This window comes from Seriola aureovittata, chromosome 14 (assembly GCF_021018895.1).
Source record: "Seriola aureovittata isolate HTS-2021-v1 ecotype China chromosome 14, ASM2101889v1, whole genome shotgun sequence".
Lineage (NCBI taxonomy): Eukaryota > Metazoa > Chordata > Actinopteri > Carangiformes > Carangidae > Seriola > Seriola aureovittata.
In genome coordinates, this window is record NC_079377.1 from 17,421,245 (window position 1) to 17,442,971 (window position 21,727).

The following is a 21,727-nucleotide window of genomic DNA, read 5'->3' on the forward strand; positions in this document are numbered from 1 at the left end:
CCCAATGATTGTTGATTAAATTTTGAGAAATGCTCGCTTAAAACCTTTCCTGAGCTTTCTATTGAAATAATTGGGCCAGGCATGTCAGACATGAATCATATATTCAACCAAAACTAGGTCAGGTATTAATATATAATACGCCTGTGGACAGTGTTTGCATCAAAAAAAGCCAAGTCATGAAACATTCAATATGAGCTGATCAAAGGAGTCTTGCTGTACCTGCAGGCCAACACGAATCCTCTTGGTGAGCGCCCCCTGTGGGAATGATGCCTGGACCATGGGCACAGTGCTGCTGGACAGCATGCCTCCATCAGGACCCATGTGGTTAGACTCCTGCTTTATCCGTGACACCACAGCGAAATACTGAGGAAAATCTCTGGTGACAATGCGGCAAATACGCTTCTTCTCCAACTCAGCAGGGCTGTCCAGCTCTGTGACAGAAAATAGTTCTTTATAAATGTATTTTTATGAAACATTTAATTGGTGTTGTCATTTTCCTAAGAAGTCGGACTTTAAATGCATTTAAATGTTAGACATGGCATTTTGGTCAGTGTCACTACAAAAAAGGACACTAAATAGGCTAAACAGATTGAATAAAAATTTTTTTTTAAAAACTTCTGGAGTGAAAATCAAATTATCTAGGTCACCAGCTGACATAGCCCTGGGTTATGTAGTATAGGTTTTCCTAATGAGTTCAGTTCACCTTCACCCATTCAGTCATACTGTGGACTAACAAACTGTTATTGCAGTCTTCTTGATTAAAGTTGGGCTGTACTCAATAAGCTTTCCTTTACCTTCATCCATCCCAGTGAGCAGGTCAACAAGGTCCTCTGGTCTGGCGTCAGACTGGTGCTCCTTCCATGTATCACCATTGTCACTCCTCAACACGATCAGCTCCCTCTCTTTCCCCCGCATGGAACCAAAATGAGGGATCTCCACAATAACAGGACTGAAAGAGAAAAGAGAGCACAATAAACCAGTCAGACCAGCTGAGAGTCATGATCCTTTAAGAAGATATTAGGATATATCCCCTTTGATTTGTTAGTGGCCATAAAACAGCAACTCATCAACACAGCAGAGAGAAAGCGCCACGCGACCTACCCGAGGAACTGAGCCCCGGCCGGACCGACCTCCACCAGCCGGCTGACCAGCCCCTCTCCCTCCACCATGGGAGGGGGGTAGGCCAGCTTGTGCCTTTTGGCCAGGCGACAGGTGATGCGTGTGGGTGCTGTGCACTTCCTGGGAGGGATGATGATGCGCATGCCATTGTGGCGGCTGCCTCTCATGGAGCCGCCACGGGCGTCCACCATGAAGCTGACCAAGAACCTGCGAGATGAAAAAGAACAATGTTACAGGAGGAACAAAACACAGACAGAGAGAAAGATAGACAGAAGCCATACCACAGACACAAGTGAGGAGGACGATTCCCATGCTGTGATCACCGTACACCCAAACAAAGTTAGGAAAAGAGAGATAATGACAAAAATAGAGAAAGAGCAAGAGACAGAATGATAGAAAGAAGAAGAAAAAAAAGGTGCTTTGAGTTCTGAAAGTTGGAAGTTCTCACCTTCACATGCCTCCATTTAGAACATTAAACAATGAAACTAAACTTGGTGCTAATAAGGTGCAGAAAGTTTAGTTTCCAGTTCTGAGGCTAAAGGTGAGATGGTTGCCAAAGTTTCAGTTCCTCTAAAGCAGCATTCAGTGATCAAATATTAAACACCTGCACAGATGTTTCACCAAGATAGGGTTAATGTGATTAATATGTAATGTGTCCCATTCTTCAAATCAAGAGCACGTTTTTGGCATCCCATTAGTATAACCACTGACACAAGAAAAGAGTGAGGATGGTGTGGGGAGTGCCCTTCTTTTCACTACGATTGTTGTATTATGTACCGTATAGTTGCTTTTCTCTATACTGTAAATAGCAGAATTGCTGTAAGGTTTTATTCTTAATGTGCACTGTGAGAAAGGAACTGTGTGAGAGACAGAGATGGCATGTCAAACTCCAAAAACACGTTGACTACACTTCTAATGTCTAGGCAGTGCAAATGAAACACCAGACCACACGGATGAGACGAGCACAGACTGGAGGGAGGCTAAGAAGAGAAGAAACAGTGGCGAGATGTGAGGGAGACAGAGGTGGAGGAGTGAGTGACATCACTGCGGCATCATGGGTGAAAGCAGCAAACTCAGTCATCACCTGGAGTCATACTGAGGGAGCGGGGAGGAGAAGCTGCAAAATAAACACATGGAGACAATGCAGGAGGCAAACCCCCAGAACCTAGTTTTAGTATCAAAGTTTCACAATCACTGTCAGGATCTGTAATAACTACTGAAGATGAAAGGAAGGTTAAAAATAAAGGGAAACAGAAAACATCAGAGACACTGAGGACAAAATGACAATGAACAAAATAATACATAAATACACAGACAAACACACAAAGCTTAATCATGAGTCAAAAATAGAAAAAGAACCAAAAGTGGATATGACAGATCCCGGTACTTCATTTCTGAGTATAACACCAAAGTTAAACTCTGTGCAAAGACAGCACCATTTATTTATTTAGATCAGACTTAACATTTTATAACGTCGTATATTCAAAGTATGTGAATGACATGAGAGCAAAATCTTATCAGGTTTTCTAAATGAAACACATGAGCCACTGTGCCATGAGCTCACACAGAGCCTGTGCTTTGTTTTGCGGTGATAGAAGTAGAGCATATCAGTGAACATGGGGGTGACTTCTGGACCATGTGTCTAGACTTAGACCGGTATGACATGAGAGCTTTAGAGGATGGACTGTGTTATTTAGTTGCTGTAATGTATGTGTAAAGTAGCAGCACTGCAGAAATCCCACAGCCCTGCCCCTTGTCTGCATCAGTTCTGCAGGGCTTGTAGAATATTGACTCTTAGGGAGAGAACAAAAGACAATACAACAGATTTGTGCAGTAAGCATATGAAATGTGTGACTTCTGCAATAGTTACATGGATGTACATGCAGTATATGTATCCTGAGTACACGCATTGAGTTTGTGTGTGTAGTATATGTGTGTGTTTGCTGGTAAATCTTGACAGACCAGATGAGACAGTACAACTGTTCTTACCCAGAGTGAATGGGGCTGGACACAGTGTTGTGGCTGTGGTCCATGGTGTCTGGAGTCCAGCTGTAGCGCCGCATGCACTCTGAGCTGTAGTCTCTCGTCACAGCCAGATGCTGGAAGAAGACATAGGTGAAGAGAGGAGGAAGAAGAGATTTAACATTGGGGGATTGTCAGATAGAGATCAAGGTGAAAAAAGAGGAAGGTGAAGGATGGGTGAGAGGAACGAGGAGGATAAAAAGGGAAAGAGTTGAGATGGAGGAGACGACAAAGATCGGTAACAGATAAATCGAGCAAAACAGAATGAAGTACAGAAACCAGAGAAATAGAGAATAGAAGGAATGAGGTACACTAAGAAGACAAGAGAGCTAATAATCACTGCATGGACATAACCTGCATGGTAACTTTGATCATCTTTTCTTTTTTCATAGTCCTTAAGACATGCATGTTATGGAGCAATGGGCTTATAACATTTACAGCTTCTTGACTCATCTTTCAACACCATTTGTCACTGTTACCCAAAGTCTCACAACAACAAACATAGTAAATGTGCTACTATAACTTTGCAGTGGAAATACACTGAAACATGCAAATATAATGTGCCACAATTACAATGCTTGAAAAACTGCAAAACTGGAAATCAGCTTTAATCAAATCATGATGTATGTGAACACTGATTCATGGGAACTTCTGTTCTCTAAAAGAAGCATGTGAATGACCATCAACTAGACAAAGAACAGCAGTAATGAATGAGATGAGAATGGCATAGACCCAAAACAAACACAATACAAAGACCAGAACTCAGGAGAAATGGGAGCTGAACCATTGTGACTGAAAAATAACAAAACTGACGGATGGGTCAGACATCCATGAACACTTTATACCTTATTCAGTGGGTCAACCAAGTAGGAAATGTCTTTACAGACACTCTGAAGCTTAGGGGAGAAGAGAGACGGTTCAAAAATCACACTTTGTTTCACTAAAGGTTCAATTTCAACCCAAAAAAAGCATAACCTTATCTCTGTGAGGATGAGATGGTACTACGATTTAGGCATCTAAATTCAAACAATCCCACTGTATCAGATGTCACAGTAATTGAGATGGCATCTACCAAATGTGGCTGATTATAGTACGATAGCACTGAGCTCATGTAAGGTTTCAGGCAGATATAATACCAATTTAATGGAAAGCTCTTTGGCATAAGACAAAGGGGAAGTCCAAAACAATGCATATTTTGACCATGTAGAGTTTGAGATCTTGCGTGATGGTGTCTTTGGAGTTGTAGGTCATATTACTAATATTGTTTATAAAGTAAGGGGTTACAGTTTCTGCCTTTCCTCCTTACCACCAAAACAAGCGCTGGACAGGCATGGTGAGCTGTGCAGAGTACTGCGGTTTTCCATGAGAAAGCAAAGGGGGCCTCCCAAAGCCCTTAGGTTTGAATAAACTCTTCGTCAAGGTGCTATACACTCACCCTCAGCATTTTAGCAAAAGCAAGCAAGGCATCAACACTGTTTCTGTTATGACCTTTGTGCTAGACAAGTAAAGCTCCCCTGCTCCACCCTAATTCCACCCAGCCTGTGTTTTTTACCAGGCCGTTGACAGAAAGACAGAGGACAAAAGTGTAAAAAGAAAATAAGAGCTGTACCAGGAAGAGCCGTTTAAGCTTGAAAAACAGACAGCTAAAGATACCAAGGAAAGAAAAGGCAAACACTGAGATAAAGAGAAAAAGGGTTGGATTTAGAGGGTGAAAAATAGGATGATGAGGATAACAAGAAATGGATCTTACTGTGTCCTTCGTAGGGGCCAGAATCTCTTCAATCATCATGCTGTCTCGTGCAAACGAGCTCCGGTTGAGTGTGTTGGACCTATCCGAACTGAAGGAGCGGAGGCTACATGTTACCACGCAACCCAGCGCCGCGGGCAACAACAAGTGACGGGTAGGGGAACACAACATAAACAAAAAGCAAGGAATCCATTACTACATGCAACCTCCAGGGAACCAGGTTTTTAATTACTGGACAGAGAGAGTCCAAAAGTAGTATGTGGAAAATAGAGAGAAATGGTAGAGTCCGCAGTTGAACAAGGATAAGATACTGCAGCAGGTTATTCAGAGATGGAAATGAGAGTGCGGTCAGTTTGTTTGCATTAAGAGATAGACGGAAAGAGGAAGAGGAGAAGCGGGCAGACCGCGAGAAAACACCGACGGCTGCTGTGTACATTTCTATATGAAGGTGTGGTTGGTGGAACACAGATGTAACTAAGTGTGTCTAAATGATGAAGTATGACAGATTAGGGGACTGTACATATATACACCTGGCTGGCAGGTGAGAGTCTGAAAATCTCTGTGCAAATCTTGTATTAATGACAGTGAAAGATACTCCAAAGTGTTTCAAACTGTTTAATCCGACTCATGCTCAGAGACTGACATTGCTTTATTCTAAGATTAGCAGCTGACCCAGACCTGTTTCAGAGCAGCCTAATACAAAAGGGAAGCTGGTCTTTTCTATCTGACTTGCTGCAGTCTGCTTGATGGCTGTGTGTGTGGTGACGTGTGTCTATTTTTGCAGCCTCTCAGGCTCAATGCGGTGATGTAGATTCCTTTCAGGGTTTTTGTCTTGTGCTGTTTTTCCTACAGGGATTTGATCAGCACAGAAGAGCTAAAATGTTTGTGTAAGCACATAGTCACTGTACAATTACTTAAAATGTACATTTGTGTGTATAGGCAGGTAAATAACATACAACAATAACATATGATGATGTGTGTTTTTGTGTGTGTTTGTGCGCTGTAAGGGGCTTGTAAAGTGACCCAATCCCAGTGACAAAGCCAACAACTCCTGCCTTAGTTGGTCAGGATGTGTACTGTAAGTGTGTATTGATGTGTCGTGTGTGTGTGAGTGCAGAGGGGTCGGGGGGAAACAAGTGAGCGAAGGGGAGAAAATGCAGAGCTCAGCATGTTTGAGTGGGCACACTATTCAGCACAGAGAGAAGCCCTTTATTCAGCACAGCCTGCTTACCCCACCATCGAAGTTACTAAGCAACTCTGTACGGCCTGAATGGACTCGCTGGTCCACCCCCCCCCCACCCGCTACCCCCTCTGCTCTCACCAGGACTCTGTTTGTTCTTCACAGCTTCTTCCTCTTTCTCATTCTGTCCATCCTCCTCTCCTCCATAGACATCTATGCTTTTCCATTTCCTTCCTTTTGGTTGTCCTCTTTATTGTCTGTCATTTTTTTCTGCATGTCATGGCACCTACCACCACTCTTCTACTGTATATAATGCTGTCCCATCATCTCTTCCCCTCTCTACCATCCCCATTCACTTTACTCTGCAGTTTGCCCTACAATTCCCTCAACTGAACACTTTTCTTTCACTTTTTCTCTACCATGCTGCATGCTACTGTTGATCAAACAGTTTTAATGTAAACTACACTTCCAATTTTCAAACTTTTTGTCTTTATTTTTCTCATCTCCATGTATATAGCAATGGTCCTATTTTTTTTTTTATTTTTAGAGGCACCTGTGTTGACTCAAAGAGACAGCTGTTTGAGTCATTGTGTGTCCAAGTGAGTGTGCGTGCATTGATGTGTCAGTGTATGTGTCGCCAAGTGTCTGTCTTTCATGTATGTGGAGGATTTCTAAATGCTGGACCAAAATTCCAAAGCAATCTCAGGCCACAAAGTTTCCATCTCTGCAAACCATGATTTAAAATCCAGAATCATCCTGGATAATACTGGGGTATCTCCAATTACTAACATGTAAATAGGGTGAATAAAATGGATGGATTATGATGTTTTTTAATCCCTGGAAGTTACAGTTTATGGCACGACAAAAATAGAGCTAAGGTGCCATTTAAGAACAAGCCACATCAAAAAGTTAGGGGATTATTTTCTCATTCCCTGCAACACTGCCTCTTTTCCACACCTGCAGTAAAAAAAATAAATACATTTTCATTTTGCAGATATGATGATTTTTGTTAGATGGATGAGAAAATAAGGTGAATGGTGATCGGCTAAAATGGATCTCAAAATACAACACTTTACAGCAACAAAGTGACAAATCTGCTACCACAGACAGAGAAACGGCAACACTGTATGACACCAACGTACAATGGATGACTCGTGGTTAGAGGTTTTATGGATGTAGGGTTGGAGTTAAACAGTAGTTCAGGGTCACAAGGGAGGGACACCAATCACAGCTAATGTTGCCTAATACTACTACAACTACTACTCTTTTCTTACCTGATTCTAGGGCTAGAATGAGGGACAGGGTGCAGGAAAACAAGGAAAAGAACAAAATAGAAGAGTGAAAAGCAAAGCATTTTGAAGACATTGAAGCATGATGTGGCTTTCTTTTTTTCCCCATATGACATTGATGCTGTGCTTTTGCATGGTTGCAAACAACTTGGCTCAAATGTTTCAAGGTTTACATGAGTGTGAGTGTTTTTGAGTGTATGCAGCCCAGTCAAAAAGCAAACCATGCAATGTCGATGTCATAAACAGAAAGGTAAGGAAAATAAACGAACTTGCTCAGCATCATGCATTCACTGATCAATAAAATACTTTATATTTTTCACAGCATTACATTCACACCCCTGCAAAGAGACATGTCAACAATTTTCAAATCTATTTCAGCTTGATACTGTATATGCAATTACAGAAAATAAGCAGTAAAAAGGAAGTTTTAGTAACTGTAGTTGTATTTCTAGTAGATTACCACATGAATAATTGTTTCAATCTGTCTGATTGTAAACATAGCAGTAGATCATAAACACTGCTGTTAAATGGAAAGATAAGTCCACAGACATTATAATTTGAACTCAGAAAGGCACATTTTTTCAGTTTGTGCAAATCACTCAAAATTCAAACTCTTAAATGTTCTCACCAACCTCTTGTATTTTCTTACAATGTTCTTATTCTGAGCTAATAACAAACAATTCACATAATTACATTCATGAACTCTGTCAAAACTCTTTCCAATATCAGAAGCCTCATGAAACAGGCTTGTTTACATGGAATCTCTCCATTTAATTCAGTGTTTCCCTTGTTTTGCTGTGGCCCGCTGATGTTAGCAGCTTCCTGTCACTGTTAGTGTAATTGTTTTTATCAATTCACCCATCAGAGTGCATCTGCCATCTGTCAGTGTGGCGACAGAACACTCTGGGGCTGCACAACACTTGTCCTGTGTGCTGCTGATGTGTTTTCAGTGGAGCCTGCCAGTTTTCCACTACATACTTTGTTCAGCATTAAAGGCTGTGGCTAGGCCTGTGCTGAATCTCACAGTGCAGCTGTTCACTGAGAGTATCAAAGGTAGCAAAGTTCAAAGATACATCTTATATCTCTTGTGATATAATATGGGCCATTTGTAATCTTTGCATGGGTTTGAATGAGGTCACACAAAACGCTGAATCATTTTGTCAGGTTGAATCATTAGATGGCAATTTTCCAGCTGCTTTCTCTGGCAATTTCCATTATTCTGTTTGTGTGTTTTTGTGTCTGAGTTTGTGTGAATGTTGACGAGACTGCCCATTATAAAGTCTCTTTCAGTCAAACATACACTACACAGCTACAAAAACCATATCAGATACATACGGCATCAGAAATCTGTGTACATAGGGTGAACAGCCACAGCATCAATGGCAAACATGATGTCACCTACTTCAGTTAATAGAAACACAATCTGGCCTCAGTGTTATAGAGACAAGTTGGGCCAAGTAGTTGACAGTACTGCACCTGAGTACATTAATGATTTTCATATGTATCTAATAAAAATGACAAGTGCTTACCTGGCTGAGCGGGCTCCTATGCTGAAACCCATGTACCCCTCCTGAGGGAGAGAGTCATCCCCAAGCTCTTTGAGGTCCTGAGGCCGCAAGTATTTGTCCGTGTCCCCGGTCATCGCATCCTCACCTGGTGGAGGGATGAAATCATAAAATCCTCCAGTTAACTAAGAAAAGCCAATCCGGACGAGAGAGGCGATGCGGCAACTCAGGGAAGAAAAACAAGCCCTCACTGCCGACATCAGTCTCTCACTTATTTGATTATGGTACTTAGAGGAGGCCTTGGATAATTTATCAGCATCACTCTGTCGTTAAACCCAGCATACCTCACTGCAACTGCATAGCCCACTGCAACTTTTCTTTTTGTCTATTCATCTGACTGTGGCACAACAACAACAACATGAAGCTGAAACCCTGAGCAGCGCCGATGTGTGACTGTTTTAGAGGTTAGACAGTCATAATAACAGAGAAAATGCCATCAGAGGCAGCAGCAAAGCCACTTTGCGGTATATCAGGAGCTCTCCTGTAAAACCAAACGCAGCTCCTTTCACAACAGTCAAAGGCAGAGCGCAGCGGAGGGTTTGACAGCCACCAAAGCCTGAGCACATTAAGCACAGAATACGCAGAAACTGCAGAACCCCACCGCACCTCGATCGGCGGACCGGTGGACGATGACACGCCGGTCAATGAAGCCGGCGGAGCGGCTACAGTGCTTCTCCTTCTCCCTCATGTCCGGCTCTGTCCTGCCTGCAACACTCTGCTCCTTCACCGCAGCCCCTCCCCCTACCTTCAGTACTGCCGCACTCCGATCAGACACCAGAACCACTGTCAAGTTACACTACAATAAGAGCAGGCGTTTCCGGCGTCACATTTCAAAATAAAACCAGGAGTGATTGGGATTTACTTGTCGAAACTCATATAAGACAATGAAAATAGCCAACACCTCCTGTCCAGACAAAACCCATGGAACCACGTCACCAAATCAATATTCACCAAAAAAATTGAGGTTAGATTTTCATGCTTGCAATATGTTTTAATATATGCTGCTGGTTATTTAGACTTTAATACATTTACCCTCGGTCTTGTTGCAATGTCTACGTCAGCAATCTAGGCCAACAGAAAAGTAGCACGCAGTTGTTCTGTGCAGCCAAATAAATCTGAACTTGAAACATAATTTTTTATTTCCAGTGCATTCCAGAGTTGTTTTATTCAGAAGTGTGTGGTAAATTATTGAATAACCCTGCTCTTCTCTTCTCTCCGTTTACCCTTAACTACTTTAATTTCCAACTCCCAAAATGACTCAACTAATCTGCAAACCAGTATCAGTATAAGACAGTGATGACAAATGCAGAGATTAACGACAAATTACCAATGTTTCCAGTTATGAAAACACTGACATTAATTGCTTAGGAAACTGTTATCTCTGGACATTTAGTGTATTGTTTTTTCATTCACTGGTGGATGTCAGAGCAAAATGCTGAGTCTGGTGCTTTTATTCTAAAAGACTGACACAGAATAACACACTGCTGCTGCCACTTCAGCCATCAATTTCAAATACTTTAGTTATCCACTCAAGAAGAAGGAAACAAACATATGATAGACTGTGGCATGTTACGCTTTTATTGTGATGGTTAAAATGATCACCTAATTGTGCCTTTCTAGCCGTTTCTGTCTGACTTGACATAACTGGAAAACAATCGGCCCCTCGCTGCTGTTATACACACACACACACACACACACACACACACACACACACAAAAACACACACACACACACACACACACACACACACACACACACACACACACACACACACAGTATATTTTGAACCCGGACCATGTTCTGGGTTACAAAGCATCGCAACGACTCTCTGTCTCTGACATGAGTAGTATATAAAAGACTAAATACCAAAAGACTTTCTGAACTGAAAACAGAAAAAACAATATCGAGTGGCAACATTTCACCTCAGCTATTATGACACTCTCGGTAGATCCTGTGTCTTATTACACCGCTGCCTTCAAAACATCAAACTCCGGGCACTGAAACTCCTGATTCTCTATCAACTTACCTTTGACCGGCTCAGCCATATTCACAGATCACAACTCTTCTTATATTCCCCGAGTTATTTCTATGTTTTTAAAAAAAAAAATCCACACAACGTTGCCAGGATGGAAAGTAAATCCAGAGAGAGGTGAAGACTATCAAGTAGTCCATTCAGTGCTTGGTGCTGATGGAAAATGTTGCCCTCTTTTCACCCCACGCACTTAACTCCACTCAGACCAACTTGCGCTTTTGTTGCTGGTGCGCACATCTCTCCCGCCTCCTCTCCGCAAAGAAATAAAACTCAAACTCTAAGTTCGGTGCCTCCTTGCTGCACAACACACAGAGTTGAGTGGAAACAGCAGCTCTCCTAACCATCTGACATCGGCGGCCACGCCGGGGTTAATTCTCCTGCAGGCTGCTCAAAAAAGCTCATCTCATTGGATTTAAAGAGAGAAAGTCTCGGCGCGTCCCTGGCTCAACGGCATCGACAACAAACTCTGCACTAGAAGTGTTTACCGCTCCGTGGAGAGCACAGTCAGCTGACAGGTCTTTTGAGCGAATGCTTGGGAACCTCAGTGGAGGAGACAGTGACGGAGAAAAGAAAACCGTCACTGACAACTCCTCATACTTTTTTCTCCCTCAATGGTGGAGATCACTGAGAGAGTCTGGCTGCGTGTCAAACTGGGAGTGAAGCTACAATAATGATGAAATAACTACATCATAAATCATTGTTTTTTTTTTGTTTTTGTTTTTTTAATTCTTGAGCAACATTTCTCTGTCTAGTTCTTCCTTCTTCATGTTGCACACAATGACTAAAACTTGCACAAGAGTAAGGACATTTAGAACAATTATGCAAGAGGTGTTTGACAGTTAAAGACTTTAAGGATGCATAAAACCACCTGTAGTAATAATACCCGCTAAGGCCAGCGCTGTAAGGATTATGGAGATACTCTTAACTGTGATGACAGCAGAGCACAACAACTTAACTCCTTGTTAAGTTGTTATCTGATGATGATACAATTAGTGGCCATAGTAGTCTATAGAAAGCATGAGATGAGTGTGTGATTGCACAGGTAGGCCACATACAAACACACACACACACACACACACCCGTCACACTCACTTCAACCTACAGCTTAATAGGATTTGCCTCCCTCATATAGGATTAAAGAGAGAGTGGAAACTCCTTACTGCTTCTTTCACACACACACACACACGCACGCTCGCACACACACACACACACACACACACACACACACACACACACACACACACACACACACACACACACACACACACACACACACACACACACACACACACACAAACAAAAACATGGGCCACTAAAAAGATGAAGGAGTGCAGGTCTGAATGCAGCAGCTAACTGAAGCCTCTGCCTCTGCTACTATTGGTAAAGTGAATATCAAAGCTTCATTGCACAAGTGCAATGTGGATGAATTATGCACACAGTATAAACTGTTTATGTTGAGCACATGAGGCCATGGATACTTTTATTTATAATTCCTGCGTGGTGGTGATAATAAACTAAATCATAGATATACCAATGAGGCTCTTCATCAAACAGCTTCATTACAAACTCATCCTGGTTCACCTGATATGTGTGTGTACGTAACTTGTTGAGTCTAGCTGTATCACCTGACATAGAAACTCCACACCCCCCCTGACTGTCCCCTAAGCAACAGCCCATGAACAAGCTCATCAATTTTACAGGCCTGTTGTTGGCTCTGTGGTTCCAAAACAAAGGACAGACGACTGAATTGGGCAGCCTAAAACAATGTGACTTGCACCATAAACTTGACAGTGCTGTTAGGCTCTGTAGCACTACAGCAGCTTTTCTGCGGGTGACTTTGTTATATTTAATGGTATGTACATTTTGCATACAATAGGACATGATTATTTCATTGAATGTATGCAGATCTCTTCATAGTCTAACATCTGAAGTGAGTCACATTGTCCTTGTTTTTCTTTTCTTACAGCAACTTCTTCAAAGAGATTGCAGGCTTGAAGTGAGGATGATACTTCACAAGTTTTCTTTGATTAAGAGGTGTGTGAGATTTATGGTGTGCAAGCAGTTAAAAATAACACTTTTTTATAAGTTGCAGTGAAAATAGCTAAATGACATCAGCTGTGTCAGTTTGTGAACAGAAACATGACACTCAAACCTGCCAGAAAACCAAGACCAGATTCAAGGCTAAAACAGCTCAAACAATTAATGTTTGCTGGTGGATTTCTTACACAAAATTGAAATAACTGAGACTTTGATAACTATTCTTTGTTTGACGATGGCAGGCTTTGAATTACAGAATAAAAAACAAAAACAAACCTCTCCTCCACTGTCTGACCCTCTTATTGGCTCTTGAGATGAGAACGCAGTATTTCTATCTGATTCATGGTACTTTAAACAGCATAATAGTGAGCAATGTTGGGTGGGTATATTTTGATTTTGCCTGGAGACTTTCTAGTGAAAATGAAAAGCAAAGCTGAATGGTAGAATAGCAAAGGTTAGCTCTTCAACAAAGCAGGTTAGTTCTGCTACATCAGGACATTTAGAGGACAACAAACAAACTACAGGACGGTGGAGGCAAACTGGTGACAAATACCTTCATCAACATCAGAAAAAGATTCCTCATCGAGAATTTCTGGCACATTAGCCCGGACTGTGTGATTTGGATACACATACAGTGAAACATGCACATGTTAATGAAAATGACATCACATAAGCTCACTGTCAGAAGTATGTGTAAATCATGCAAGGTATTGATATTAAAAATAAGTCAAACAAGTATGAGTTGATTTAATTTTAATACCTAATGGTTGAAAATGAGTCGAATAAAGAGAGGCATTTTTCACATACCTTCATCGTCTGACATGTCAAGGAACTCATTCATTGTCTCTGGGACATTGATTTTGTGTTTTTCTGATGCACTCTGCAAAGAAAGGGACATGTGAACAATTCCCTTCTGCCAGAACAATATTATAAAATAAATGTCTATAGTCTAGACCAAACAGAAACCCTGAGTTACAATGCCTTAATAGATTTTTAAAAGAATATTGTTATTATATTATAATATATAATATTATCAGTTGAGCTCACTGCTGATTCTCAACTATCACATGGCGTAAGCAGAGTTATGTCTTTTCCTCATATTTATACATCTTGACATCTTAAACCTGAACCTTAAAAGTATGCTTCCTGTATTGTTAAAGTGCCCAAACATCACCAGACTTCCTGCCACTTCACTGTTGATGTTTGGAAACTCAATGCAGTTTACACTGGACTTCCAAAAAAGCAGCACTGAGCTGCAGAGATATTTTTGTATATCTCTTATATATTTTAGAGATAACTGTAGTCAATTAATGAAAATCTCAGGATTCACATTACAACTAGTGTGAAGTGTGACCTTACAATGTATTTCCTAATCAAGACATTTAGCTGGATCCTAGCCGTGACCTCTGTCACAGTAATGATACAGTATGTTTGATTAACCAACATAACTAGCTGCAACAGGTTCAAGACACAGGTTCAAGACAAGCATAAACAACATCAGAGAGCTCTGCACTGTAAATAATACATCAATCACACAAAGGAGCAGGGAAACGACCTTGATCTTTAAGTTACAAGTTACGTCCCTGTGGATAGCGATGGCTATGACTAATACACTTTGCTGCTGATTGTACAGGATCCTCAGTGACCTTTCTGTCTGTCTCTTCACTCACTGTCCCCCCTACCACTCCTGTCACCTCTCCATCATCACACTGCCTCTCTTTCTTTTGCACATTCTCCCTCCCACTCCTCCTCCCAGACACGTGTGTGGATCCGATCACGGTTAGTGACCTGGGCTATTTGAGGAGAAACCGTAAGCTCCAATCTAAGCCCCTCTCTCTCTTAATCAGGACTTCACACGTGACATAGCGTGACTGACTGACTTTCTGGCTGATTTTGTAGGATTCACACACTGACTTAACTTACAGTATGCTGCTAGCTGACTGGCCAAGTTTTAATTTGGGCAAAGAGTCGGTCACACAATTCAGTTCAATACAGCTCAAGAAGGAACACCAGTGGTTTTACCTGTTTAAGTCCAATACTGACAAATACTTAACATTACTGCAGACCTCTTCTAAAGCATATCCCAAGTTCCTAGCAAAAAGCAACCCTCTTACACCCACAATTATACTATTTTAGTCATTACTTGCCTTGTAGTTTTTGGCTGCAAAATCAGACACTGTGCTTGCAACTGCAGTAACATGCCAGAATATCCAAAAGTGACAAAACACAAACAGTGTTGAAATGTTCACTGAGACTGATGAACTTTTCTCAAACTAGGTTCAAGTTGATTTTCATACAGTTAATAAAACTGTTAAAGAAAATCAGTGGCTGTGTGGATGGTTTGAAATCAATAAAAAAAAAATAAAATAAAAAAAATAATAATAATATATAATAATAATACATTTTATAGTGCCTCATAATGTCTGGTACTAAAAATTAAACCTCAAAAAGATGAGATACAACTTTTCAATGATAAGCATACTAATTTCCTAAGTACCACATGCTATTATTGTATTGGCCTGGCTCTAGAATTCAACCTATTTTCCAAGTTACAGAAGTAAGTAATATTCATAAGAATGAAATTAGTTTGGAATTTATTGGTGATGTAATAGATACTGCCTTTAACCATATGAGATGCCATTGACAGGAAGACAGTGTCTCACCATGGCAGTCAGGTTTTCATCCGTCATGGGCCTCAGAGTGTCCACCACAGAGATGTACCCGAGTCGATGGGCGATGGATAGGGCAGTGTTCCCATTCTGACCAGTTACAGACCAACAGGAAGTTATTCACAGGAGGCGCATAGAAAACACAAAGAGCAGTCAGTATTTCATCAAGCTTCAGCAGCTCTGTGTGTGTATGTTTGTGCCAGTGTGTTTGTGCACTGACCACGGTGAGATCGTTGGCCGAGGCCCCGTGCTGAAGCAGCAGGTTGATGATGTGGGTGTGGCCCTGCTGAGCTGCCTGGTGGAGAGGAGTGTATCCGTTCTAGAAAGAGACACGGACACATAAACACAGGCAGGGAAAGAGAGGAAACATTAACTTTGGATGCATAAGTTTGTATTTAAAGGAAAGATCTAAGTGCAGTTGGGTGAGCGAGCATTTATTTGTCTACCTTGGTTCTGCCATTGACTCTGGCACGGTTCTGCAGCAGGAAGTTTGCCATCTTTGCGTTGCCATAGTGACAAGCCACGTGCAGCGGAGTGTAACCCATCTGCATGAAGGAAAGTAGATGGAGGAACAGACACAGACATGAAAGGGCGAATAGATGAAAAGAGAAGGAAAAGACGGTTTCATATGCTGACTGGAGGCCTCGTCTTGTTACAGAACAGGCTGTTATTTTGAAAAGTGCGTTTGTAAGAATTATCGTGCAAGAAAAACCTATTGGTTTATATAGGAAAAATGAATTTGTCTCTAGTTCTTAGTATGGCGTCTCTGATTCTGAATATAAATTCTAAACTGCATCATATTTCATGTCCCTGTTGAATTATGTGCACAGTGCATAATGGTAATGGAGAAGATCAGCGAGTGAATAACCTATTCGCTGTAAACATCTGTCCTGTCAGCACAAATACACACACACACACACACACACACACACACACACACACACACACACACACACACAGACACAGACACAGACACAGACACAGACACAGACAAACAAACACACACACACACACACGGCACATGACACACACCATATAACCATGTGTTAGCCTAACCTTCAGCTACAGCATGTGTGTCTCAATGAACGTGGGCAGTGTGTTATGTGGCCTGTGTGTGTTTGTGTGTAAGTGAATGTAACTGACAGAGTGTGACTGAATAATAGATCATGTGCGTGCGTGTGTGTGTGTGTGTTTGCTGCAGTGTGTGGTGCATCCATAAAGACATGCACACCTTCCACTCAGGTATCAATCCTTTATTTATGTAGCATCTGAGATGATTGCGGACGAATGTGTGGGTCTGTGCCCAAGAGTGTGTGAGTGTGTTTTTCCAATGCCATAAATAGACAAACTACACAAGAAAATCCGTTCAACTGGAGAAAAAGACAGGTCATGCATCAAACCTCAACTACAAAAGGAGATTTAAAGACCCTTATCTGTGTATGTATTTATAGTGTATGTGTGTCTGTGTGTGTGTGTGTGTGTGTGTGTGTGTGTGTCTGTGTGTGTGTGTGTGTGTGCACACTATCTGAAAAAGCTTTACCTTTGTTTGTGGGTTGACATCAGCCCCGTGGTTGAGGAGGACTTCTGCAACATTGACCTTGTCCTCCTGAGCTGCCAAGTGGAGTGGTGTAAGTCCACTCTACACATGAGGAAAGGACACACACAAACACATGAGAACACATAAATTTGTTTTGGTGGAAGCACATAACAAGATTGAAACATGCTCTCGTCTCTCAGGAAAAATTATGCTGGAAACTAATTTGAAAAGCCTCAAGACCCTTGATTTTCTACTTGTCGAAGAGTGATCAGGTAAAAATTAGTATGCCAGTGATGAAACTATTGAGAAGTCATTAAGGCAATGCTAGAACAGATTACAGACTGGGTGTCTGTGCATGTGCAAAACAGGTCTGCATCTGTGTGCAGTCTGTGTAAATGAATAAATATTGTAACTATGGGACTGAGTTCACCTTATTGCACACATTGACGTTGGCATTCTTGGTCAGCAGCAGTGAAACCAGGTCCACGCTGCCCTCCTGCGCTGCCAGGTGAATGGGGCTGATGCCTTGCCGTGTCACCGCGTTGGTGTCTGCGCCGTACTCCAGCAGTGTGGTCCCAATGTCCATTTGGTTCTTTTTGGCAGCAATGTGGAGTGGGGTGTAGCCATTCTGAGGCAGGCAAAAGATATGCAGGGGTTAGGAGGTTGGATTGAGCTTTTCTTGGATTTGATAGTTTGGATATTATTTTTTATTGTACTGAGAAATGGTGGTTATGCTCAGTCTTACATAAAACAGGGACTGTTTTCATTAGGTGTATTCTTATAGAATGTAGTTTCTTCCATTCATGATCAAAATGGAATTCACATCATACATTATAGACCAAAGTGTGTATGATGAACACTTTGGTTAGACCAGACTGTCCGACAACTGATTTCTGCAGTCGTGGCTGTGGACTATAAAGACTTGAACTAAGAACCCAACATAGTAATCAACTGGTGCCAAGAAGTTCAGAGGGTTTAATAATTTCATTTCAATCATATGCTGCAACAACCACATAAGTAATTAATAATAAAATCTGCTGGCATTAGGTGCGACAGCGTCAGTATATAAGAGGAATTGTTTGGGCAGATAGAGGTCGTGCTACAGATATTAAGGCAAAAGTGAAAAAACTCAACAGTCATGGCAGCAAATATAAAGTCATGTAACCTGGTCTCAGCTGTGGATTGACCCACAGATACCATATACAGATATTATTAAACATGAAATATTAATATCACCTCCATCTCTGCAAACTTAAAGATGATTTTATATTTATCATTGGTTGTGGACTACTGCTCCATGTAAAAGTTGCGAATGAGACCTCAGTCAAAAGGTTTGCCTCAGCCGACTGAATCAGGAGGCAAAAAGAAGAGACAGGGAAGCTGCTGAAAAGGGGAGAAGTAATATTCCTCATAGACAGCATTAAAGATGGCATTTAAATTCATTTCCCTGTTAGGAACTCCATCGGTGGTAATGTGAGCTACAGGTGAGCTTTATTCAAAACCCTGGGAAGCCTTGAAGTCCACAGAGAGGTGAAATAACTTTAGCTTAAATAAGAGTGAGTAAAAGCAAGAGGCGAGTATAGTATGGGGAAAAACTGTCATATATATTTCTAGGATCCCTGTGTCACTAATGTCACCATGTTACTTAAATCTGGTTATATTTTTTGGATTATTTACAGTGAGACTTATTTCCTGAGTTAACGTCGCATTCCTTTTGTCTGTGTGCAGAGATGTGACCATGTTTTATGCAACTTTGTGAACATTCACTGCTCACATTTGTGCACAAATGCTTGTAAAAAACTCCTCTAGTACACACAGATTGATCCCTTTCCAAATGCACTTAAATTACACCAAATACACCAACTTTAGCAGCCAAATGAAAAATTTATAGAGGAAGAGAGGAAGAAAAGAGGCAGGGAGAAATGACTAAGACGGTGGGAGGGAGGCATGAAAAGTAAAGGAATAAATAGAGACAGATACAGATTAAGGGAGAGAAAGCTAGCATGAGGAAGAGCCACTGACAAAAAGGTGGCAGCACACAAAGATAAATTAGTCTTTCAAGCTTTGGTCTCCTCACATATTTAGTTAGTTGGCTCTACCATTCTGCTCATACTTATTCAGTGGTTTTCACAGTCAACCAAAGCCTAGCAGGAGACAAATCACAACTTGACCACATGTCAATGACGATGTGTGTTTGTGTGTGTCAGACATTTCAACAAGAGCAGTAATTAAAGTGGGTTTTTTTTTTGCTTTTTTTTTTTTTATTAGGAACACACAAGATTTATAGGTCTGGAACAGACTTTAAAATAAAGGGTTATGATACGTACAGTCCATTCACATGTGCTCTCCAGTTTTGTTTTATGAGAAATATGAAATATAGCATCCTGTAAACCACCAAGCTCAATATGCTGACAGTATAAGCTAAGTTCTGGCTAGTGGAATAGTTTCAAAAACTTCGATGAGGTCCAGGAAAAAGCTGCACACTCACTCACAATGTCAAAGAGTAGACAAGATGGAATGGGAGAAAAAGGGTGGGTATTACACCTTCATACATACACATGTATATTACATGAAAAACTCTGTTAATGGTCTGAGATGGCACTGAGAGCATAAGCCAGGTGGAATCATTTTAGTACGTGTGTTTATGTGTGTTTGTGTGGATACCTTAGCGGCAGCGTGTGGGGAAGCTCCCTGATCCAGCAGCAGCAGTGCCACTCGCTGATTATCGTAGTGAGCGGCTACATGCAGTGGAGTTAGCCCACTCTAAAACACACACACACACACACACACACACACACGCACGCACACACACACACACGCACGCACACACACACACACACACGCACGCACACACACGCGCGCACACACACACACACACACACACGCACGCACACACGCGCACACACACACACGCACACACACACACACACACGCACACGCACACAGGCATGCAACACAACACCAAGTTAGAGGATCACTGAACACATACAAGCACAAACACTCTGATAAGTAAAGTGAAACAAACAGAATGTAACAGTATGAAGGGAGATGGACATCAAACTGATGGAAGATATTTAGTACAGGAAAAAGTTTAGACTTCATGCTGAAATCTTGAATAAGAAGGTTATGGGAGGGTGGCATTATCAAGAGGCATGATGAACACGTCCTTTCTGTCCCATGAAATGTATCTCCAAAATGTCAACTTCCCACCGAGTGTTTTTTAAACGGTTTATTTAGCTTAAGAAGCAGGATTTTTTCTCAGCCCATAAAGGAACACTTACAACAGTACTTCACTGATGTAGCATTGCACTCTACAACACTGTATGACACACAACGGACCAAAAAGGATCAAAATCGATGCAGCAGAACCAGAGATATCGCCTTTTTTATGCGATGCATTCATCTTTTTGGATGTAGCATTTGTTGTCATTGACTTGGTGTAAAGATCCCCTGAAGACATTTTCAGAAATAAAAATATGATGCTTAAGGTAATAATGTGTCTGATGGGTTTTAACACATAAAAGAAAAATTACCTCATTATAAAATATAATAAATATATGAAAAATCCACTAACTACAAATATGCAAATACTTAATTTCAAAAGTTTAACTTCTAGGCCGTAGTTGTCTCCTATTTCACAGAAATGCCCATTCTCAGTGGAGGTTTTTCAGTTTCCATATCACACTTGGTTGTGATGTCACAAAATCATGCTCGTAGTCAGATTTAAGGTAAGCACAGAGAAACATTTCTATGATGAATGTGAAAACAGCCTTCTAGAGTCAAACACTGCACAGGGCATCTCAAACATCCAAGGGAAGTGCCTACTCATTTTTGAGAGGAAGGGGCCTTTATTTCTGTTTTTTTCTCGTGGCATTGGTAAATAAAGAGCTGTGAGTTGGATGATGGCACCTTATGCTTCTGAGCTACAGCCAAAGCATTCCAGGCACACAATACACAACTTATATCCCACTCAGCAACCAGGACTGAGTCAGCAGGATGCTCTCTGAGCCACTGGAATGTCCCACTCATTCAGCAGACACTTGAAGTTACTCAGAAAAAAAATGTCCACAATACATTCTGCTAATCTCATGAGCTGTTACAATGTGTAGTTACAGCTATGACATTATGGTGTCAAAATGTGAGGAAACCAAATAAGCGTCTTTGTCTCTTGTCTTTCTTCTCATCTCTAATAAGAAAATAAATGTCATTAAACTGCAATAAAGGCCTGACTTTGCTTTGTGTTTAGACTCAGTGTTACAATGGGACTGATTTTAGTGTGACACCAACAAGCAGTGTGGAAGCTTCATTATCATACCTGACCGCAATTATGTTAAATGCTCTCAGATGGTGGCACACACACACACACACACACACACACAGTTAGCTAACATTATAATCAGTGCCAGTAGGCCTGCGCTAAGTAAGTGTGTCAATATGTGTGTGTGTGTGTATAAAAGGGTGCATGTGGAGGTGGAATGAGTGCATGTCATCGGGGTAATAAGAGCAAATCTTCACAGAAGGTTTTTGAAA

The 21,727-nt window shown here is 41.3% G+C and overlaps 1 protein-coding gene across 37 annotated transcripts in view; it reads right to left on the minus strand.

The window, feature by feature from the left end:
• LOC130181278 (ankyrin-3-like) overlaps window positions 1–21,727 on the minus strand; it is a 124,104-nt gene that overhangs the window by 25,276 nt on the left and 77,101 nt on the right. For 10 of the 37 annotated variants that reach the window (XM_056395318.1, XM_056395317.1, XM_056395306.1 and 7 more), the window contains exons 17-33: window positions 19,862–19,960; window positions 17,628–17,825; window positions 17,201–17,299; window positions 16,107–16,205; window positions 15,881–15,979; window positions 15,655–15,750; window positions 13,799–13,871; window positions 13,545–13,601; window positions 8,887–9,010; window positions 7,343–7,354; window positions 4,892–4,994; window positions 3,987–4,037; window positions 3,109–3,218; window positions 2,204–2,236; window positions 1,102–1,326; window positions 795–949; window positions 220–431 (exon numbers count right to left, since the gene is read on the minus strand). In XM_056395318.1, coding sequence (XP_056251293.1) covers window positions 220–431; window positions 795–949; window positions 1,102–1,326; window positions 2,204–2,236; window positions 3,109–3,218; window positions 3,987–4,037; window positions 4,892–4,994; window positions 7,343–7,354; window positions 8,887–9,010; window positions 13,545–13,601; window positions 13,799–13,871; window positions 15,655–15,750; window positions 15,881–15,979; window positions 16,107–16,205; window positions 17,201–17,299; window positions 17,628–17,825; window positions 19,862–19,960 — 1,845 coding nt within the window. Of the gene's footprint in view, window positions 1–219; window positions 432–794; window positions 950–1,101; window positions 1,327–2,203; window positions 2,237–3,108; window positions 3,219–3,986; window positions 4,038–4,891; window positions 4,995–7,342; window positions 7,355–8,886; window positions 9,011–9,528; window positions 10,276–10,948; window positions 12,117–13,544; window positions 13,602–13,798; window positions 13,872–15,654; window positions 15,751–15,880; window positions 15,980–16,106; window positions 16,206–17,200; window positions 17,300–17,627; window positions 17,826–19,861; window positions 19,961–21,727 lie in introns of those variants that run through there. The other 27 variants (XM_056395290.1, XM_056395298.1, XM_056395289.1 and 24 more) reach the window with 18 other exon arrangements.